Source organism: Zonotrichia leucophrys, chromosome 28 (genome assembly GCF_028769735.1).
Source record: "Zonotrichia leucophrys gambelii isolate GWCS_2022_RI chromosome 28, RI_Zleu_2.0, whole genome shotgun sequence".
Taxonomy (NCBI): Eukaryota; Metazoa; Chordata; class Aves; order Passeriformes; family Passerellidae; genus Zonotrichia; species Zonotrichia leucophrys.
Window position 1 is genome coordinate 4,873,008 of NC_088197.1, and position 19,377 is coordinate 4,892,384.

General features: G+C 65.3%; 3 protein-coding genes across 6 annotated transcripts; 2 read left to right on the forward strand and 1 right to left on the reverse strand.

The window, feature by feature from the left end:
* Positions 1-557: 557 nt before the first annotated feature.
* On the forward strand, positions 558-4,899 carry LOC135458892 (perilipin-3-like). The gene is made up of 8 exons (XM_064734350.1): positions 558-795; positions 1,778-1,839; positions 1,919-2,114; positions 2,338-2,420; positions 2,503-2,689; positions 3,103-3,524; positions 3,611-3,724; positions 4,237-4,899. Exons 2-8 carry the CDS (start codon positions 1,789-1,791, stop codon positions 4,657-4,659), a joined length of 1,476 nt encoding a protein of 491 aa, XP_064590420.1. The 5' UTR covers positions 558-795; positions 1,778-1,788; the 3' UTR covers positions 4,660-4,899.
* A 772-nt stretch (positions 4,900-5,671) lies between these two features.
* Positions 5,672-8,687, forward strand: LOC135458891 (perilipin-3-like). The gene is made up of 8 exons (XM_064734349.1): positions 5,672-5,764; positions 6,142-6,199; positions 6,404-6,599; positions 6,861-6,943; positions 7,024-7,504; positions 7,610-7,800; positions 7,887-8,009; positions 8,082-8,687. The coding sequence occupies exons 2-8, from the start codon at positions 6,149-6,151 to the stop codon at positions 8,424-8,426; spliced, it is 1,470 nt and encodes a 489-aa protein (XP_064590419.1). The 5' UTR covers positions 5,672-5,764; positions 6,142-6,148; the 3' UTR covers positions 8,427-8,687.
* Positions 8,688-9,462: 775 nt separating this feature from the next.
* On the reverse strand, positions 9,463-18,334 carry HDGFL2 (HDGF like 2). Of its 4 annotated transcripts, none has more exons than XM_064734415.1 (16): positions 18,155-18,333; positions 16,517-16,593; positions 16,305-16,443; positions 14,485-14,664; positions 14,007-14,123; positions 13,794-13,865; positions 13,422-13,563; positions 13,164-13,239; positions 12,799-13,084; positions 12,123-12,217; positions 11,668-11,738; positions 11,282-11,352; positions 11,040-11,141; positions 10,724-10,937; positions 9,969-10,092; positions 9,463-9,806 (listed from the first exon to the last, which is right to left on the reverse strand). In XM_064734415.1, the coding sequence occupies exons 1-16, from the start codon at positions 18,224-18,226 to the stop codon at positions 9,725-9,727; spliced, it is 1,920 nt and encodes a 639-aa protein (XP_064590485.1). In that variant the 5' UTR covers positions 18,227-18,333; the 3' UTR covers positions 9,463-9,724. The 4 variants fall into 4 exon arrangements, with proteins under 4 accessions (XP_064590485.1, XP_064590484.1, XP_064590487.1 ...); XM_064734414.1 differs by having other exon boundaries at positions 9,463-9,809; XM_064734417.1 differs by lacking the exons at positions 16,305-16,443; positions 16,517-16,593 and having other exon boundaries at positions 18,155-18,334.
* Between the last annotated feature and the right edge of the window lie 1,043 nt (positions 18,335-19,377).

Sequence of the window (19,377 nt, forward strand, 5' to 3'; positions counted from 1 at the left end):
CCCTGGGATAAGGCGGTGCCAGTGCCGTGTCCCTGCCCGTGCCACCCCACGCCCGCCGTGTCCCCTGTCTGTCCCCTTTCCCGGCTGTCTCTCGCCCCACGATGCCACCCACGAGGCCCTCTGTCCCCGGCCTGAGCACCCTGAAGGGTTGAGGACACCCGGCACCCTGAGGTGGCACGGGAACACCTGGGGTGGGCACATCTGGCAAAGGGACACTTGAAGTGGCGTGGGCACAGCCGGCTTTGGGTTCCTTGGGGTTGGGGACGCCAATCATTGGTCCCTTGGCGTGGGGACATCTGCCGTGGGGACACCGGGCTGGCGGCTGTCGGGTCTCCTGGAGTTGGTTCACCTGGCATGGGGACACTTGGAGAGGGTGGGGACAGCGGCCATTGAGTCCCTTGAGGAGGGAACAAGTGGCGAGGGCACACGTGGCGAGGGGACACCTGCGGTGGGGACACCGGGGGAGGGGACAGCGGGGGCGGAGACACCTGAGGCGGGGGTGGGACACCGGCCACGGGGTCCCTCGGCGGGGGACACGTGAGAGGTGACCGGGGACCCGTTCCCGCCGCCCGGGCTGGGCTGTCCCCGCTGTCCCCGCCGCTGTCTCCGGACCCCGCGGCGAGCGCGCCCCAACCCCAAGCCACGCCCTCGGTCACGCCCACTCCTCCTCATTGGCTGAGAGCCGGCCCCGCCCCTTCTCTGATTGGCTCCCGCCTCTCCCCGCGGGTCCGGGCTGGGCGGGGCCCGGGGTCGCGATCTCGCCCGGGGGTCGCGGCAGAACCCCACCCCCACCCCGTGAGTACCGGGCCCGGGGCTTGGCGGGAGCGGGAGGGCGGGAAACGGGGCCGGGGGCGTCCAAGGAGGCTCCGGAAAGGCTCCGTGGGGGGCTCCGGGTGGTCCCGGGGGGAGTCCGGAGGTCCCCGGGGGCCTCCGGGGGCTGCGGGGGTGGTCGGGGGTCCCAAAGTCCGCGGAACACCCCAGGGACACCCCGAGAAACTCCGGGGAACAGCGCAGGATCCCAGGGGAGCTGTCCCCCGCCGTGACCTGCCCGAAGCCCCCTGAATCCCCCCAGAACTCGTCCCCGGAAAGCGCAGGGCCGGGCCGGGGGAGACCCCAAAGGGCAGAGGGGCTGCCGGGGTCTGGAGCGGCTGCCGGGGGTCCGGGGGGCTGCTGGGGGTCTGGAGGGGCTGCCGGGGGTCCCGGGGGGCTGCGGGGTCGGGGAGGCTGCCGGGGTCTGGAGGGGCTGCCGGGGGTCCGGGGGGGCTGCCGGGGGTCCCGGGGGGCTGCCGGGGGTCCCGGGGGGCTGCCGAGGGTCCTGGGGGGCTGCCGGGGCTCGGTTCCCTGCCGGGGCTGCCCCGGCCGAGGCGGCGGTGACGGGCGGCACGTCCCCAGTCCCCAGCGCGGGATTGCGACAGACCCGTCCCGTCTGGCTTCGCTGAATCACCCAAAAACCCCTCCCCGGCCCAAAGAGGGTGTGGGGATCCCGGAGGGGGTAGAGGGGTCCAAGGGGAGTTGAGGGGAGCCAGTCCCCCCGTTTCCTGGCAGGGGAAGAGGCCAAGCCCATCCCAAAACCCCTCTCAGACCCCTCAAACAGCCCCGAGAGCCCCCCAGAACCCGCCAGCCGCTCCCACTCCGGCCATGAGCTGGTGGCTCTCAGCCCTCAGGGAGCAGGGGCTGGGGGGTGCTGGGGGTGTCATCCCCAGGGGGGTCCCCACCAGTCTCACCCACCCACGGCCCCCCAAAATCTCCCCCCAAAATCTCCCTCTCCTTGCTCCAGCCGTTGCTGCCATGTCAGCCGAGAGCGCCGCGGTGCCGGCCGAGCCCGGGCTGGACACACAGGTACGGGGGGCACCCAGGGTTCGGGGGGGCTGCAGGTGGCTCTGGTGACCCCATGTCATTGTCCCCCACCCACCCTCAGAGCGTGGTGAGCCGCGTGGCCAGCCTGCCCCTGGTGAGCTGTGCCTGCGGGGCCGTGGCCGCGGCGTACGGGCGCACCAAGGAGCGGCACCCGAGCGTGGGCTCCGTCTGCAGCGCGGCCGAGAAGGGCCTGAGGACCCTGACAGCGGCGGCAGCCAGCGGGGCCCAGCCCCTCCTCACCCGGCTGGAGCCCCAGAGTGAGTGCAGGGGTGGGGGAACCCCAAAACTGGCTGAGGAACCAGAGAGGGAGGACCTGGTTTCACATCTCCGCTTTGTATCAGCAATGAATAAATACAGGGCTGGACAAGCTGGAGGGTTGAAGGGGAAGCACCCCACAAGTTTTGGGGTACCCCAAACCCTGCCGTGGCAGAGCTCCTGCAAGCAGCAGGGTGCTGAACCCACCTCTTTTCCCATCCCCAGTTTCCACCGCCAACAAGTTGGCCTGCAGAGGGCTGGACAAGCTGGAGGAGAAGCTGCCCGTGCTGCAGCAGCCCCCCGAGAGGGTAATGCCACCCGGGGGGCACGGGCAGGGCTCTGGGGTGGCTGAGCAGCGGGGACAAGCTGTCATTGAGCTGTCCCTGGCAGGTGGTGGCCGGGACCAGGGCGCTGGTGTCGGGCACGGTGAGCGGGGTGGCAGCGAGGACGCGCTCGGCGCTCGGGGCCGTGGTTGGCACCCGCGTGGGGCAGCTGCTGGCCTCGGGCGTGGGCACCGTGCTGGGCAAATCAGAGCAGCTGCTGGATCGGTACCTCCCTGGGATGGACCAGGAGCTGGGTGAGTGCCCACCATGCCCAAATCTCCCAGTGCCAAGCCCTCCTGGGACCATCACCCTGGCATTGGTTATGCATGGTGGTGGTCCCACAGTGGTGCCAGTGAGGCCACCGTGACCCCAGGCAGGGGACAGTCCCTGTCTGAAGGACACGGGATGGCACTGGGTGAACTCTCACCTGGAAACCCAAGAGCAAATATAGTCCCGTGTGCCCGCCTGGGTATTTATAGCTTGGCACTGGGTGACATTAGCAGAGCTGGCCCCATGTCACAGCTGAGGTGACTGCAGAAGCCACCTGGCGCTGAGGGTGGCATCTCCACATGACCTGGTGGCCAAGCATCCTGTGGGTGCTCACACTGGGCTCCAGTGCCCAGCACAGGATGGCCCAGCCACGCTGCCCTCACCCCTGCTCCCACAGTGGCAGCAGCAGGCACGGAGGTGACCAGAGGCACCGAGGTGACCACGGACATGGAGGTGACCACGGGCATGGAGGTGATCAGGGGCACGGAGGTAACCATGGGCACAAAGGTTACCAGGGGCATGGAGGTGGCCACAGGGACAGTGGTGACCACAGGGACAGAGGTGACCACGGGCACGGCAGTGACCACGGGCGCTGAGGTGGCCACAGGGACAGAGGTGACCAGGGGCACGGAGGTGACCACGGGCACGGAGGTGGCCCCGCAGGAGCGGCAGAGGCGGTGGCAGAGCTACTTTGTCCGCGTGGGCTCCCTGTCGGCCAGGCTGCCCCACCGGGCCCTGCGGCGCTCGCTGGGCGACCTGCAGCGGGCACGGCTCCGTGCCCAGCGGCTCCTGGGCCAGCTCCACCACGTCATCCGGCTGGTAAGGACGGGGCAGGGACCGTGCCAGCCCCATGCCGGCCCCAGGCACCCCCAGGCGTGCTCCCACCTGGCTGAACCTCCCCCCAGATCGAGGAGGGGCAGCAGGGCACGGACGGGCCCTGGCACAGCGCCCGGGAGCACCTGCACCAGCTGTGGCTGGAGTGGAGCCAGCAGGACGCGGTGCCCATGGAGGACAGCGAGGTACGGGCTGGAGGGACCCTGGGGGACAGATGGCTCCATCTGGAGAGGGTGGGGACAGCGGCCATTGAGTCCCTGGAGGTGGGGACATGTGGCAAGGGGACACCTGGGGTGGGGACACCTGGGGTGGAGCAGCAGCCGCGGAGTCCAGCTGTGGATCCATCCAGCTGTGATTCCATCCAGCTGTGGGTCCATTTAGCTGTGGGTCCATCCAGCTGTGGATCCATCCAGCTATGGGTCCATCCAGCCATGGAGTTCAGCTGTGGATCCATCCAGCTGTGGATCCATCCAGCTGTGGGTCCATCCAGCTGTGGGTCCATTTAGCATTGGGTCCATCCAGCATTGGGTCCATCCAGCTGTGGGTCCATCCAGCCATGGAGTTCAGCTGTGGGTCCATCCAGCTGTGGGTCCATCCAGCCATGGAGTCCAGCTGTAGATCCATCCAGCTGTGGCTCCATCCAGGCGGGGCTGGGGTCCATCACCCCCAGCCCCGCTGCCCTCTGCCCACCCCGCAGGTGGAGGCCCGGACTCTGGCCATGCTCCAGGGGCTCCTGCAGCAGCTCCACGCCGCCTGCTCCCACCTGGCCGCGGGCGCCCGCGCCTTCCCCAGCAGCGTGCAGGAGACAGCGGGACACGTCCGGCACGGCGTGGAGGGCGTCCAGGCCTCCCTGGGCAGCGCCCGCTCCTTGCAGGAGCTGTCGGGGCTGGTGCTGGCGCAGAGCAGGGAGGCGGTGACGCGGGCCCAGCTCAGCCTCGAGGGGCTGCTGGAGCACGTGGGGCAGCACACGCCCCTGCCCTGGCTCCTGGGACCCTTCGCCCCCGCGCTGGTGGAGTACCCGGAGGATGTCCCGGTGGACATGTCCAAGTGGGAGGGCTGTGTCACCGTGGGGGGGACGCGCCGGGTGCCCGCTGCCCCCCAGCTCTGCGGCCGCCACTGAGGTGCCACTGAGCTGGGGCACCCACCCAGGGACATGAACCCCAATCCCATCAGGAATGAGGGGGTGAAGGACCTGGTGACCCAGCATGGGACCCCATTGCCACTCCTGTGGGGATGGTGGCACGAGGAGGACACAGCATGAGTCTGTCTGGGATCCAGCGCTGCCCTAAGCCCCTGGAATACTGGAATTTCGTGTCTTAACAGCTTCAAACCAGTTTAAAGAGGAAGAAAACAACTTTTTTGGCCTTAAAATGACTCAGAGCCTGCAGTGCTGTGGCAGAGCCACCGCGCCGGGCTCTCCGGGGGGCTCTGAACGGGCGGCAGAGCCGGGGGCACCCCTGAGGGGGCTCAATAAGGGGGTGCCAGGGTGGGACAGTGGGACGGGGTTCCCTGGGGTACTGGGACAGAGGGTGCCACAAGGCGCCAGGACATCTGGACTGTGCCCCGCGGCCGTGTGGCACTGAACTTTGTCCCACTTGTCACCGTGGAGGGGCTGGGCCTGCCCGGGGTATCCCCGACGTCACAAGCGCAGCGGGGTCACAGCACCCGCGGGGCGACACCGGGAGCTCCAGGACCGTCCATCGTCCCGCCGGGGCCAGCCTGACCAACTCCACCGGGCCAGGTGGGCGGGAGCACCGGGAGCCCCGGGCTCGGGGCGGGTCTGTCCCGGGGGGATCGGTGCCACGGAGGGGCGGGGGTTCTGTGGTTCCGGGCTCGGGGTGTCACTGCAGAGCGGTCCCGGGGGGCTCAGTGCAGCCCAGTCCCGGGGATCCGGTACCGGGGAGGGGTGGGGGGGTCAGTGCAGCACCGACCGAGGAATGGGGGGGTCCCGGGGGGCTCAGCACAGCCCAGTCCCGGCGGACCCGGTGCTGGGCCGGGGACTCGGTGCAGGCGGTTCCCCGGGGTTCGCTGCCCTCCCGTTCCCGGGGGTGGCGGCCCCGCGCTCCCCGCCGGTCGCTGCTCCCGGTCCGCCCCGGGCCGGCCCCGGTGGGCGGCCCCGGTCACATGCGCTCGGGGCGGGCTCCGGGCTATAAAGGGCGGCGGGGAGGAGCGGGGCGAGCCCGGAGCCGAACCGAGCGGAGCAGGACCGACCCCAGCCGCCAGCGGTGAGCACGATCCGGGGCCGGCCCGCGATCCTGGTTCCGATCGCGATCCCGGTGCCGGTTCCGATCCCGATTCCGGTTTCGATCGCGATCTCGGTCCTGTTCCCGATCGCGATCCCCGTCCTGTTCCCGATGGCAATCCCGGTCCCGGTCTCAATCCCGGTCCCGATCGCGATTCCGGTCCCGATCGTGGTCCCAGTCCCGATCGCGATCCCAGTCCCGATCGCGATCCCGGTCCCGGTTCCCCGGACCCCCCTGTTCCGGGATTTCCCAACCGCGCGGGAGCTGCCCCGTTCCGGGGGCGGTAACTTGGGGCAGGAGGGGCAGGAGGGGGCGCTGGGGGGGCCTGGCCCCGCTCACGGTCCCCTCTGTGCCCCCAGACCCACCATGGCCACCAGCGAGCCCACGCCGGCGCAGCCCAAGGCAGAGGAGCAGCAGGTGAGTGCGGGCAGGGCGGGGAAATTGGGGACAACCCTCGGGCTCCCTGCTTGGAGACGGGGATCGGGGTTCTCCCACCCTCCGATGGGCTTGGAGAGCCACGGGAGTGCCCCAAAACCATCCTCGGGGTGTTGGGAACACACACCACGCCCTGTGAGATTTGGGGGATTCCTCAGTCTCACGCTGAGTCCTTCTGCCCCCCAGAACATCGGGACGCGCGTGGCCAACCTGCCCCTGGTGAGCTCAGCTTACGACATGGTGTCCTCCGCCTACACCTGCACCAAGGAGAGCCACCCCTACGTGCGCTCCGTCTGCGATGTGGCTGAGAAGGGCGTGAAGACGCTGACGGCGGCAGCGGTGAGCGGGGCCCAGCCCCTCCTCACCCGCCTGGAGCCCCAGAGTGAGTGCAAGGGGGAGAACTGCACCCCACGGGGATGGGGGACCCCAAAAGTGGCTCTCACTGAGCTCTCGTGAGGAACCAGGAGAGGCAGGACCTGGTTTTGTGTCTCTGGTTTGTGTGGCTGAGGGGTAAATGGTGGAGAAGCTGGAAGAAAAGATGTGGGGGCAGCACGCCCTGAGTTTTGGGGTGGTGGAAAATTGGGCCTGGCAGAGCTCCTGCGGGGCAGCAGGGTGCTAAACCCACCTCTTTTCCCATCTCCAGTTTCTTCTGCCAATGAATTCGCCTGCAAAGGGCTGGACAAGCTGGAGGAGAAGCTGCCCATCCTGCAGCAGCCCCCCCAGAAGGTACCAGGGTGGGCTGGGCTGGGGTGGGCAGCACACCTGGGGCCCCCCAGTGCTTAACAGAGCTTTGTGTGTCTGCCCAGATCATCTCAGACACCAAACTGCTGGTGACCTCCACGGTGACGGGGGCCAGGGATGTGCTGACCAGCACCGTGGCCGGGGCCAGAGATGCAGTGTCCAACACCATGGCCGGAGCCAGGGATGCAGTGTCCAGCAGGATGGCCGGAGCCAAAGATGCAGTGTCCGGCACTGTGGCTGGGGCTAAAGATGCAGTGTCCAGCACGGTGTCTGGGGCCAGGGATGCAGTGTCCAGTACAGTGGCCGGAGCCAGGGATGCAGTGTCCAGCACCGTGACCGGGGCCAAGGACGCGGTGACCAGCCGAGTGACCGGTGTGATGGACATGACCAAAGGAGCAGTGCAGGGTGGCGTGGAGATGACCAGGTCAGCGGTCAGCAGCGGTGTCAGCACCGTGGGCCAGATGGTGGCCAGCAGGGTGGACTCCATGCTGGGCAAGTCGGAGGAGCTGGTGGACCATTACCTGCCCTTGACAGACGGGGAGCTGGGTGAGCAGCTGATCCCAACCCTCAGACAGGGTGGGCAGAGCAGGGGAGGCTCTGAGGGGTGGTGGTGGTGCTGCTGGCACCCCCTGAGCAGCTCCTGTCCCACAGCCCAGCTGGCCACGGCCGTGGAGGGCTTTGAGCCGGAGCAGCAGCGGCAGCAGCAGAGCTACTTCGTGCGCCTGGGCTCCCTGTCCAGCAAGGTGCGGCAGCGAGCGCTCCAGCACTCCCTGAGCAAACTGCAGAGCGCCCGCCAGAGCTGCCAGGACCAGCTGGCCCAGCTCCAGCGCACCCTCGACCTGGTAAGACCCAGCCCCGCGCTCCCTGTGCCACCCCGGGGTGTGCCCCCATGGTCCCCCCACCCAGCCGGGCTGTGCCCCTCTGCCAGGTGGAGACCCTGAAGCAAGGCGTGGACCAGAAGCTGCAGGGAGGGCAGGAGAAGCTGCAGCAGCTGTGGCTGGAGTGGAGCAAGAAGCAGCCCGATGGTGGCAAGGACCAGGTGCCACCGGAGGTAGGAGCGGGGCAGGGGGTGCCCAGGGTGACCGAGGTGTCCCCAAGGTCTCACCCCCGTGTCCCCCCGCAGGCGGTGGAGTCGGGCACGGTGAGCATGCTGCAGGGCCTGAGCCAGCAGCTGCAGAGCTCCTGCCAGCCGCTGGTGTGCAGCCTGCAGGGCCTCCCCGCCGCCGTGCAGGACAAGGCGGGGCAGGTCCGGCACAACGTGGAGGGGCTGCGGGCGGCGCTGGGCTCGGTCCGCTCCCTGCAGGACGTGACGGGCCCCGTGCTGGCCCGGGCCCGCGACCACGCCGCCCAAGCCCGGCTGCTGATGGACGAGCTGGTGGAACAAGTGGCCTTCAACACCCCCCTGACGTGGCTGGTGGGACCCTTCGCCCCCTCGGGCAAGCGCCCGGTGGAGCCGGAGGCGGAGTAGCGATTCTGGGCTGCTTCCCTCCCCAAAAACCCTCGTTAGGAGTCTTTGCTACTACACACCCCTCACCTTGTGCCTGTCTCTGTGGGGACCCTCCTGCCTGCCCCAGCTCTGTCACTTGTCCCCTTGCTGGGGACCTGCAGTTGTGTGCCTTGGCTGCCCCAAGTGCCTCTTGGAGGTCCCCCGTGTCCTCGGTGCCTTCAGACTCTCACCCTTGTAGGGTCACAAGAGCACAAGAAGCAATAAACTCTGGTTAGTTTTGCACTGGACTGAGGTTTCTTTGGGGGTGTGGGAGGGAGGAATTGGGCTCTGGAGGAAGAACCCCCTCCCCAAGAGCTGGGGACCCCCATGTCCTGAGCCCCCACTCCCCAGCCTGTCCCTGCCCTGGGACGAGAGGAGCTGGCAGTGGGATCAGGAGCGGGGTCCTGGAGGGAACTTCCCACTTCCAGCAGTTGGGCAAGAGGCACTGGGGCTGGTTTGGGCTTTATTTAGGTCCTGTTTACGGAGCGAGTGTGAAATCAGTCCTGGAAAAAGCCAAAGCCGAGTGTCCCCAGGGCAGAGTTACTGCAGCCTGCAGGGGAGGGGATCGGGGCATCCTCCCCCGGGGCTCGGGCACAAAGAGCAGGCGGGGCCGGGAGCTCTTTATTGGACTCGGACAAAAGCTCCGGAGCCTTGCAACACAGCAAAACCACTGAGCTGGTGCCAGGCTCAGTCCCTCCCTGGCACACACCCTTTTTACCCTTATTTTACCCCAAGGAGTTGGTGCCCAGCCCTGCTGCTCCCCCTGGGGCAGAGGGATCCAATTCCAGCAGCTGCCTCTGGATGGAGAGAGGATTGTGATGGTGGGGAAAGGGGCTTGGAGCAGCTCCTGAGTGCCTGACCCTGGTCAGAGGGAATTTGGGGACCCATGGGGTGTTCTCCAGCCCTGGGCAGGGGGTTAAGGTTCTCCCCTCGTCCCAGCCTCAAGAAAGACACACTGCGGTTCCTTGTGTTTTTCATTAGAAAACCCTTTATATTCATTTAATGTCGGTTGAAATCACAAGAAATTAGGTAGGAGGGGAAAAAAAAAAAAAACAAACCAAAAATTAAAAACAAGGGGGGGAGTGGGGGACAAATACAGACACCAGCACAGCCCCCCCGCGGGTGCTGCCTCCGCAGGGACGGGACACGGGACAAGACCAAGGACATCGGCTACGGTGGGACAGAGTGAAGTGACTCAGGCAGGAGATGAGGCAGAGGCTGCTCTCCCTTCACAGCCTCTCCTCCTCCTCCTCCTCCTCCTCCACGTGGGAGCTGCTTCCTCAGCTCTCCTCCTCCTCCTCATCCGCAGCCTCCGACTCCCCGCGAGCTCGCTCCGGCCCGGCCTTGGGATAGTCCTGGACACTGCTGGGGGAGAGCAGGGGCAGGGAGAGCTCAGCCCCACGCCCCTCTGCCTCCCCTGGCCCCTCTCCCACATCCCAGCTCCTGGCCAAGCTGGGAGAACCCTTTCACAACCCACAGGATGTCCCCAAACGATCCCTGCAGCCCCCAGCTCCCCACACTCACTTGTTGTGGGGCTCCTCTGTGGGTGCCTCCAGCTCCACAGCTCCTGGCCCTTGGCTCTTGTCCTTCTCCTCTGCGCCCTCTGACTTTTGGGACAGGGATTCACCATTCACAGGACCTGACAGGTCTGAAGGGAAGAGAGAGAGGCTCAGGCTCTCGGACCCCCTCATCCATCCCGACCCTCGTGGACTGAGGATCCATGGCCACAGACATGGATGGACCCCAGTACTGGCCTGACCCCCACAGCTGCAAAAAGGGCCCAAAAACCTCCATCCCCCAGCCCAGAGACACCATCAGGGTGGATTTTCTCTGTCAGTTCCTCTGGGAAGGCTCTTGCAGCATCACCAGGATGGCCCCAGACAGAGACCTGGCTCCGAGGGTGGAAGATCCCAGTCACCACTCCCTGTGCAAGAGCCTGAGCCAGTGTCCAAGGACATCTCCACATTCCTCCATGCCTGGACCAGAGCTCAGGCTGGCAGGGAAGAGCTGCCTTGAGCCAAAAAGCAGCAGGGGAGGCCCCCAGAGCCCGGGTGTGGAGTTTGAGGTTTGCCCTCTGCTCTCAGTGCATTCCCCATCCAGCCCTTTCCCTCTCCTGGCACTCCAGCAAAGCAGGGCCTGGAGGTGCTGATCCCTCCACCACGAGGCCAAGAGCCACCTCCCCATGTCCTGTGTCCCCAGCAGGACAGGGCATGCCCAAGGAGGGGACTGTGACCTGCCCAGACAGGGCAGGGATGTTCAGGGATGCCCAGGAACGTTACCAGCATTTGTCTCCTCCTCCCCCTTCTCATTCCGTGTCTCTGCTCCCGACAGCTTCTCCTGGCCCTTCTCTGCCTCCCCCTTGTCCTTCTCAGGCCCAGCTTTGTTGGCTTTCTGCATGGATTCCATCTTTGGTCCCAGCACACGCGACTTCAACCGGGTGTAGACTTCAGCCGCCTTTTCCATCACATCCTTGTTGGCTTTGTAGCGCCGGATCTGCCCCGGGAGGAGGAAGAGGAGGAGGAGGAGGGTCCCCCTTAAAGCTGGGCCAGGCAGGCTCCCTGCTCGCCCCAGGGAGGCCTCAGCCCTCTGCTCTACCTTCTTGAGTGTAGCCACCACATCCGTGTGCTTCTGGAGGATGTGGGAAGTGACCTGCAGCGTGCCCAGCTCCTCGAGCGCGTTCAGACACCGCTTGATGTCCTGCAGGGGTGGCAGCGGGCTCAGGAGCTGCCCTGGGGGCACCTGGGGCCTCCCAGCACCCCCAAAGGGAGGAGGAGGAGCATTCCTGGGTATCACAGCAGGGCAAGCATGAGCAGGGATGTCCCAGGCCAGGCACTCACCGGGTTATCCACCTTCAGCGCAAACTTGATCTCGCTGTGCAGTTTCTGCAGTTTCTCCTCCACTGTGGGCTCTGGAGCAGAGAGAGAGACACAGCCTGAGATGTCAGGGCACCAGCAGAGCCCAGGGTCTGCTCTGGGGCCTGGAATCACTCCTAGGCAGGGCTTTGTGTCCTCCTGCACTTCCAAAGCTGAGCCCAGCCCCAGGAATGTCTCTGGAGAGGATGTGCCAAGACAGGGAGGGGATGCAGGGAAGTGATCAAAGCAGTGCTGGGAAAAACCTGGCACAACTTCACTGATCCCTCCCTGTCCCAGGGATGGGGGAACCAACCCTGAAGCCCTCTCCTCTCTCTCCTCCCCTCTGTGATGGGAAGCAGTGGGTTTCTCACCCTTTTTCTTCTCCACCCTCCTTTCAGGGATCGGGTCGGATTTCTTCCGGCCTCGTTCCACTTTCAGAGGTCTGTGTGAAGGGAAGGAAAAAGGGAAGATGGCTGTGGTGATCCCTCTGCTCAGCACTGGGCTAACAAGGGGGATGGCACTGGCTGGAGCATCCAAGATCCCTCCACCCTGGTCACAGCTCCCCTGTGCCCCAGCTTCCCAGGAACACAGACAGGAAAAGCCCCATGAGAAAGAAAACACCAGAAATGTCATCCTGGTAACCCCCAAGAGCTCCTGCAGCCCCTTCAGCTCAGGAGGAGGGCAGGAACAGGCCCGGCCCCTCTGCAGGTGCTGCAGCCCCAGGAGCCCCATGCCCACCCCGGGGCGCCAGGGCTGGAGCTGTGCAGGACCAGCTCCATTCCCAGGAGGAAAGGGCAGGGAGGGAGGGAGGTGTGGAAATGCTGACTTGTTCCGTGGCTTCTCCTCTGCTCGGCCCCTCTTCTCCTTCTGGTTTGGTTTCCTTGACAACTCCGAGGGCTGTTTCTTCGCCGGCTTCTTTACCTTGGAGGAGAGAACAATGCAGGGAGAGCAGCAGAGCCCTCCCTGCTGCAGCACAGACAGAGCCACGGCCACACCACAACGGCACCCATGGTCACCCCATTGCCATGGCACAGCATCACCCCATGGCACACAGGCACCCTACATGCTCCCAAAGGCTCCAGGGGAACAGTGCAGCAAAGCCCCTGACTGTGGTGGAAGAGCATTTTGGAGATCACAGAATGGTTTGGGTTGGGAGGGAACACAAAGCTCACCCCGTCCCACCCCTGTCATGGGCAGGGACACAGGGACACCTTCCACTGTCCCAGGGTGCTCCAAGCCCTGTCCAACCCGGTCCTGGACACTTCCAGGGATGGAGGAGCCACAGCTGCTCTGGGCACCCTGTGCCAGATGTGAGACCCACAGCTGGATGAGGCATCCTGGGCCAGGGGAAGAGCTCCCACTCCCAGGATGGATACAACCCTTCCCAATACCATGTGGGCAGCTGCAGGCTAACCCAGGACCACTCCTGCAGGTCCCTGATGGCCTGACAGGGAGGTGACAGGCTGTCCATCCACCCCAGGCCCCCACAGCTCCACACTCACCTCCTTCTCCTGCTCCAGCTCAGAGTCCGAGGAGGACGGAGCCTTGGCCCGGCCCCTCCGGCCCTTTTTGGCCGCTTCATCCTCGGCGCTGCTGTCCGAGTCCGAGTGCACCTCCTCTCCCTTCTCTGCCTTCTCCTTCCTCTTCTCCTTCTCCTCCTTCTCCTGCTCCCGGAGCCGCCGGATCTCCTCCTCCTGCTCCCTCTTCCTCTTCTCCTCCAGCTCCCGCCGCCGCTCCTCGTCGCGCCTCTTCCACTCGCTGATGCGATCCACGTCGCTGTCGCTGTCACTGCCGGGACAGGGCAGGCTGGGACCCCTGCGTGACCCCCAGCCCAGCCCGAGGGTGGCACTGTCCCAGCTGAGCTCACCTGTCACTGCTGGAGCTGCTGGGGACACGCTCTGGCTTCGGTTTCCTGCCCCGGGGCTTGGGAGGGGGTTTCTCAGCTGCAAGACAACAGGGACGTGTTCAGCAGGAGCCCTGCACGTCCCTCTGTTAAAACAGCCCCGAGCTCCAGAGGCAGAGGGGCTCCAGGATGTGCCCAGGATTTGGGATGGAAGCCCAGAGCCTTGGGAATGCCACAGTCCCGTGCTGAGGTGGTGGCAGGAGCAGGAGCAGCCCCGGGTACCTGGCTTGCGGCCCCGCGGTGCCTTTTTCACCGACACATCCGAGTCCGAGTCCGAGTCTGACTTGGTCATGTCCACGGTGGCATTGCCCATCTCCAGATCCGAGTCCACTTTGGAGTCAGAGTCAGAGCCAGACTCCACCTTCTGCAGGCAGAGAGCAGGGCTGGGATGGAGGGTGGCTGTGGGGTGGCACTGCCCCAGTCCCAGCAATACCCCCAATGCAGCACCCAGAGCCCCCACAGGTCACCAAGAGCTCAGTGAGGTCCCTCCAGGTGCTCCAGCCCAGGGCACAGCACTGCCACCCCCAGCTCCCCCCTCCCCACAGTGCAGACCCTGGCTCCTCTCCAGCCTTCCTCAGATTTGGGGTCCTTTACCTTCTTCTTCCTCCCCGCTGCCGGCATCCTGCGTGGAGCCCGGGCCACTGGCTTCTTCTCAGGAGTGAAATCCTGGAGGAAAACAGGAATATGAGGAAATGTGGAACAGTGTCACCATGAAATCAAACCAGTCGGGTTCCCTTCAGCCTCTGCCCCACTCCCACAGGGATGCTCTCCCCACAACCCTCCCTGTGTATCCCAAAATCCTCTCACCTGGTCACTGTTTTTTTCTGACTCAGAAGATGTTTCTGAGTTCTCCTCTTCTGTGACAGAGGGGCTGCCCTGATCCAAGTCACTGGAGGATTTCCGAGGCCGTTTTGTCACAGGCATCTGGCAAAGGAGAGGGGACAAGATGAGAGAAGCCCATTCCTTCTCCATCCTCCATGGAAAGCAAATGCTTCCTGGGAAGGGCTTTCTCCAACTCTTCCCAACGGGCCCTGCACTCAGATCTGCAGCTCTGGATCCTCCTCCAGGCTGCAAACCCAGCCAGGACAGGCCATCCCACCATCCCACAGGCACCATGAGACAGCTGTGACACCCCCAAACCACGCTGAGCCCCATTTCCCACTGGAGAATCCAGAGGCAGTTGGTTTCTCCATCACTTCTGCTGAGGTGGCTTCAAGGAAAGCTCCGTGATGGAGCCACGGTGTCCCCTGGCTGGGCCACCCTCCCGTCCCCAGCCCAGACTCACTTTCATGGCCAGGGATTTCCTCTTGAGCCCGCTGTGGTCGCTGCCTCGCTCCGAGTCCTCGTCGCTGTCCACCTTGTCCGCGGGCCCCGTGGCCATGGCAGCGTCGTCCTCGTCGTCCCCGGGGTCGCTGCCCGCCATGGGGTCGTTCTCGGGGACATCGCTGTCCGAGGAGCTCGCGGGCTAAAGGCAGCAGAGGACAGCAGGGTTAGGGGGGCTCTGGGGCATTTGGGGGGCCAGGAGAGGACAGAGAGGGGGCACCAAGGGTGGGGAGTGAAGGAGGGCAGAGCTGGGTGTGCAGAGCAGCGCAGGGCAGCCCCCCCCTCCCAGCACGGATCCCTCCGGAGCAGCTCCGGATAACGGCACCAACCCTGCCTGTCCCCCTTCCCACAGCCCCACAGAGAGCACCAGTAACACAGTGCTGGGATGCTGCTGCCTCAGAGCCCTCTGCCCCCCATCCTCACGCCCTGCCAGAACCCCTGGAGCAGCCTGGAGCTGGGAGCAGAGCCCAGCCCAGCCCTCCTCTGCCCTGACGGCGCCAGACAAGCCGGGGTGGCCGGGTTCAGCCTCTCCACTTGGATCAGGCCTCTTCCTGTGCTCTTCACACACTTTCCCCATGGGAAAGATCCACACAAGGAGTCCAGGTGCTCTTCCCAGGTGGGATCTCCTGTGTCCTGCTCCTTGAAGGTCTCCTTGTTTCTCCAGGTTCCTCGCACAGGACATCACACCCCAGCTTCATCTTCTGGGCTGCTCCTCTGTGATGGAGCCACGGTGTCCCCTGGCTGGGCCACCCTTGTGGCAGCACTGACATTCCTAGAGCTGAGTTCTTCCAGCTGCTGGAAAGCCTCTCCTCACCCTTGGCTGTTCCTGGCATCTCGTTTCACTCAGGTCTCAAAGCCAAGGAAACTTCAGTGTCTTCTCCTGCTCCTTTTGCCCACAGGACGCAGTGGGTGTTGGTGAACCCTCAGCCTTGCTGGGTCCCTGATGGGAGTTCCCAGCAGATTCCTGGCCATGGCAGGTGCTGCCTCCCTCACCATCACCAATCTCCAGGTTTTCAAGCACCTCCACAGCCTCACCTTACCCTACATCCAGTTTTGGGTGGAGCATTTCTCAACCCCTGCCCCTCAAACCACATCCTCACTCCTGCCTGGCCATGGCATGGCCTGGGGGCTCATTCCCTGCACCTGCTGACCTCCAGGGACCACCTGGACCTTGCTGCCCACCCTACAAACCTTCCTCTGCCTCTTCAGCCCCACGGCCTACAAAGCTGATGCCTCCTGTGATGATCTTTACAGAAGAAACTGGATCCCAATTACGGTCACGAAATGCTCCTACAAGAAGTTGACAAAGAGCTGTTCCCTGGCCCAGCTCGCTCCAAATCCTGGTGGAGGGCTCAGGAACCTCAGGAATGGATGGAGAAGGGGACTTCCCAACAGTCCACAAGCAGATCCAGGAGCAAGGGATGAGCAAGCCTCAAATTCTTGCTCTGACAACAAAATCTCCATGATTTTGGGCAAGCAGCACAAAGCACAACCCCAGTTCCACTGTGACAACGGGGCAGAAGCGCCTTCCTCCAGAGCAAGTGGGAACTTCCAGCGCTCCTGGAAGCCTGAGGGAAACCCCTCCATGGAGGAAGATGAGGAGAGCAGACTCCCTGAGGAAGGGAGAGGGCAGGCAAGCAGAGGGGAGCTAATTCCACCCCAAGGAAGCCAAGCTGGAAGCTGGAAGCAATCGGCACAGCAGCGAGGAGAAGCAGAGACAGGAGGAGCGACTCGGGGGGACGGAGGGGCCGCAGCCCCAGGCCCTGCCCAGCCCACACTCACCGCAGGGGCACTGTAACTGGCGTGGGGGTTGTTCTGGATTTCCCACAAGCCCTCGTTGAAGCCTTTTCTCTTGTTTGGTTTCCCGTATTTGTCTTTGTATTTTTCGTAAGGGAACAGATCTTTAGGGCCCAAGAAGGCGCTGGAGAGAGACAAAGCAGAGGTGAGGCCGGAGCGGAGGCAGAGCCCGGCGGGGGGAGCGAGGCAGCGCTTACGTCTCGTGGGTGCCGAAGAAGAAGATGGGGTACTTGTTCGGGGGGGGTTTCACGGCGCCGTCCGCGATGTCATCGATCTGAAAGGAAACCCAAAGCACCAGGAGGTCAGAGACAGCGTCCTCAGCCCCGGCAAGCGGCGTCGGGTCCGGCACCCGCTTGGAGCCAAGCGCGGCAGGAAAGCACCCGGACGGGGCCCTGGCTACGGGTCCGAGTCCCTGCGGGATTTCTACCAGAGAAACGGGAAGGATCCGGCACCGAGGTCTTGTGGGCAACGTGGGCCTTGCGCTACTCCCCCGGGGTCGGTGGCCGGGCCCGGCAGCGCGGGCGGGGGCGATGGACGAGCGGCCGCAGGGTCCGTCCTGGCTGGAGGCCCCGCTGCCGGCCGGACACCCCCGTCTTCGGTGCTCCGGGCGTCTGGGCCGTGGGCAGGGAGAGCCTCGGGGTGAGCAGGGGGTGCTGGGGAGGTCTTCGGGGCGGGGGGACCCCTCCCCAGAAAGCAAGCGAGCTAAAGCAGAGGGGCTGTCCTGGCGGGAGCGGCAGTCCCGGTCTCTCGGCGAGGTGCAGCCAAGCGGTGTCAGCTCCGGCCCCCTGAGCTCCCCGAGCCCGCACGGTTCCACCTGCCAGTCTCTTCCCGTCCGAGGGCAGCGTGGGGACCTGCCGTGCCCTCGCTGCTCCCCGCAGAGCCCCCAAGCACGCCCCAGCTGAGCACATCCCAAAGCAGCTCTTGCTCTCCAGGAGCACCGCGGCACGACGCTGTCACCCGGCCGGTGGCACCAGCTGTCCCCCTCCCCAAAGGCTGCAGCATCCCAAATAACCCCCCCAAAGCGCAGCAGCACCCGCTAATCCCGCACCGTGAGCGCTCACAGCAGCCCCCCACCCATGTCACACCCAGTGTCCCCTCGCTGTCCCCAACAAGGGACAGAAGGCCAGGCCCCACAGAGCAGTGCTGAGCTCCCATCCCAACATGAGTTCCCATAGGGGATCTCTGAGCCAGTGCTGGACCCTCATCCCAGCACAGCCGCTCATGTGGGGTCCCCATTCCGGTACAGGACCCCCCATTCCAGTACTGGGCCCCCACCCAGTGGAGGGGCTGGAATGGGAGCTCCCATCCCAGAATGGGACACCCCGCACCGGTACCGGGCCCCATCCCAGGACAGGACATCGCAGTCCGGTACAGGTGCTGGGGTGTGACCCCACATCCCGGTCTGTGTGCTGGGACAGGTCCCTCATGCCACCACCGGCTCACATCCATGACAGACACCGACCTGGGTACCCCGTCCCGAACGGGACACCCATTCGTACCCGGTACAGACCCTCCTATCCCGGTACAGGTACCGTTACAGCATGTCCACCCCGGTACCAGCTCCCCGTCCCGGTACGGGTCCCGTTACGGCATCTCCATCCCGGTACGTGTTCCCACACCGGTACCGTGCCCCCATCCCGGTGCGGGATCCCCATCCTTGTACAGGTACCGTTATGGCATCTCCATCCCGGCAGGGGCCTCCGCTCCGGGGACAAGGCTCGGTACGCATCCCCATCCCGTCTCGAGTCCCCCCTCCCGATCCCGCCCCCATCCCGGTCCGGGACCCCCGCCCCCCTCCCGCTCCGTCCCCCCGCGGCGCGGCCCCGCGGTCTCACCCGGGCCGGCCAGTGCGGGTAGCCCTTCATCTTGGCGAAGACGAGGTCCCCGGGTTTGAAGCTGTGTGGCATGGCGGCACCGGGGGGCGCGGTGGGCGCGGGGGGCACCGGGCGCGGGCAGGCCCAGCCCAGGCCGCGGCAGCACCGGGCAGGCGGCGGGGGCGGCCCGCACCGCACGGCACGCAGGATGTCCCGCCCCCGGTCGCGACCGCGCCGCCCATTGGCTCCTCAGCACGTCGCTCAGCCTACCCGGCCAATAGGAGCGAGGTGGCGGCATGGCGGGATAACGGGATTGGGCCGCGCCGCCGGAGGCGCCGAAGCGGGGGGCGCTGGGGGGCGGGGCCTGAGGGGCGGGGGGGACGGGGACAAGGCCTGAGGGGGGACAGGGATGGGGACAAGGATTGGAATTGGGACCTATGGGGGAGCTGGGGACTATGGGAGGGTGACAGCGCTGTGGGGGACAAGGGTGTGGGGACAGGGTCAGGGCTATGGGTGGGACAAATGCTGATCCTACCCCATTCACTGCCCCCAGCTCAGCCCCCAGCCTGGGGATGGGGCTCCTGGCCCTGGGGCCATCCTTGGACTCCAAACTCATTCTGGACAGCTGAGGGTGGTGGGTGGCCATGTCTCTGGCCCAGGACAGGGCCACCAGGAGAGTCACTGGGGCCACATGGAGGGAATCTGACCCAGGGGGTTCCAAAGTCGGGCTGAGCCTGGCTAAGCTGGAGCAAACACTGTGCAGCTGGCCTGGGAGCTGCACTGGGGTTTAACCCGCTTTTAACCCAAACTGGCTTCTCTGCAAGGTCATGGAAAGGAAAACAGTCCCTGCCCACACCGGGCTGCAAAACCCAAACCACAGCCCTGATTCCGGGGAGAAATTCCTCATTCCCAGGGGTTTGGGGGGAGGTGTGTGAGGAGGGGAAATCGTGAAGGTGGTGTCGGGGTGTTGGGAGTGCTCCCTGTCACACTGTGAGTGAGGCCTCGCTCCTGCCGGGCTGTGCCGTGTCCCTGCTGTGCCACATCCCTGCTGTGCCATATCCCATCCATGCTGCATCCTGACCATGCCACATCCAGTCTGTGCCATATTCTGGCCTTGCCATGTCCCAGGCTGTGCCGTGTCCCAAGCTGTGCCGCGTCCCAGCTGTGCCATATTTCGGGCTGTGCCACATCCTGGCCGTGCTGTCTCCCAGCTCTGCCACATCCCAGCAGCGTCAGGGCTCTCT

What these genes read in the sequence shown, in the direction of transcription:
- LOC135458891 (XM_064734349.1), top strand. Translation starts at nt 6,149, where the DNA reads ATGGCCACCAGCGAGCCCACGCCGGCGCAGCCCAAGGCAGAGGAGCAG. An exon ending in CACCCGCCTGGAGCCCCAGA is followed by an intron (nt 6,600 to 6,860) that starts GTGAGTGCAAGG and finishes TCCCATCTCCAG; the next exon opens with TTTCTTCTGCCAATGAATTC. An exon ending in AGGACCAGGTGCCACCGGAG is followed by an intron (nt 8,010 to 8,081) that starts GTAGGAGCGGGG and finishes GTCCCCCCGCAG; the next exon opens with GCGGTGGAGTCGGGCACGGT.
- HDGFL2 (XM_064734414.1), bottom strand. Translation starts at nt 18,226, where the DNA reads ATGCCACACAGCTTCAAACCCGGGGACCTCGTCTTCGCCAAGATGAAG. An exon ending in CCAGTTACAGTGCCCCTGCG is followed by an intron (nt 14,665 to 16,304) that starts GTGAGTGTGGGC and finishes TGCTGCCTTTAG; the next exon opens with CCCGCGAGCTCCTCGGACAG. An exon ending in GGAGGAGGAGACAAATGCTG is followed by an intron (nt 10,093 to 10,723) that starts GTAACGTTCCTG and finishes TCTTCCCTTCAG; the next exon opens with ACCTGTCAGGTCCTGTGAAT.
- LOC135458892 (XM_064734350.1), top strand. Translation starts at nt 1,789, where the DNA reads ATGTCAGCCGAGAGCGCCGCGGTGCCGGCCGAGCCCGGGCTGGACACA. An exon ending in AGCCCGGGCTGGACACACAG is followed by an intron (nt 1,840 to 1,918) that starts GTACGGGGGGCA and finishes ACCCACCCTCAG; the next exon opens with AGCGTGGTGAGCCGCGTGGC. An exon ending in TGCCCATGGAGGACAGCGAG is followed by an intron (nt 3,725 to 4,236) that starts GTACGGGCTGGA and finishes CCCACCCCGCAG; the next exon opens with GTGGAGGCCCGGACTCTGGC.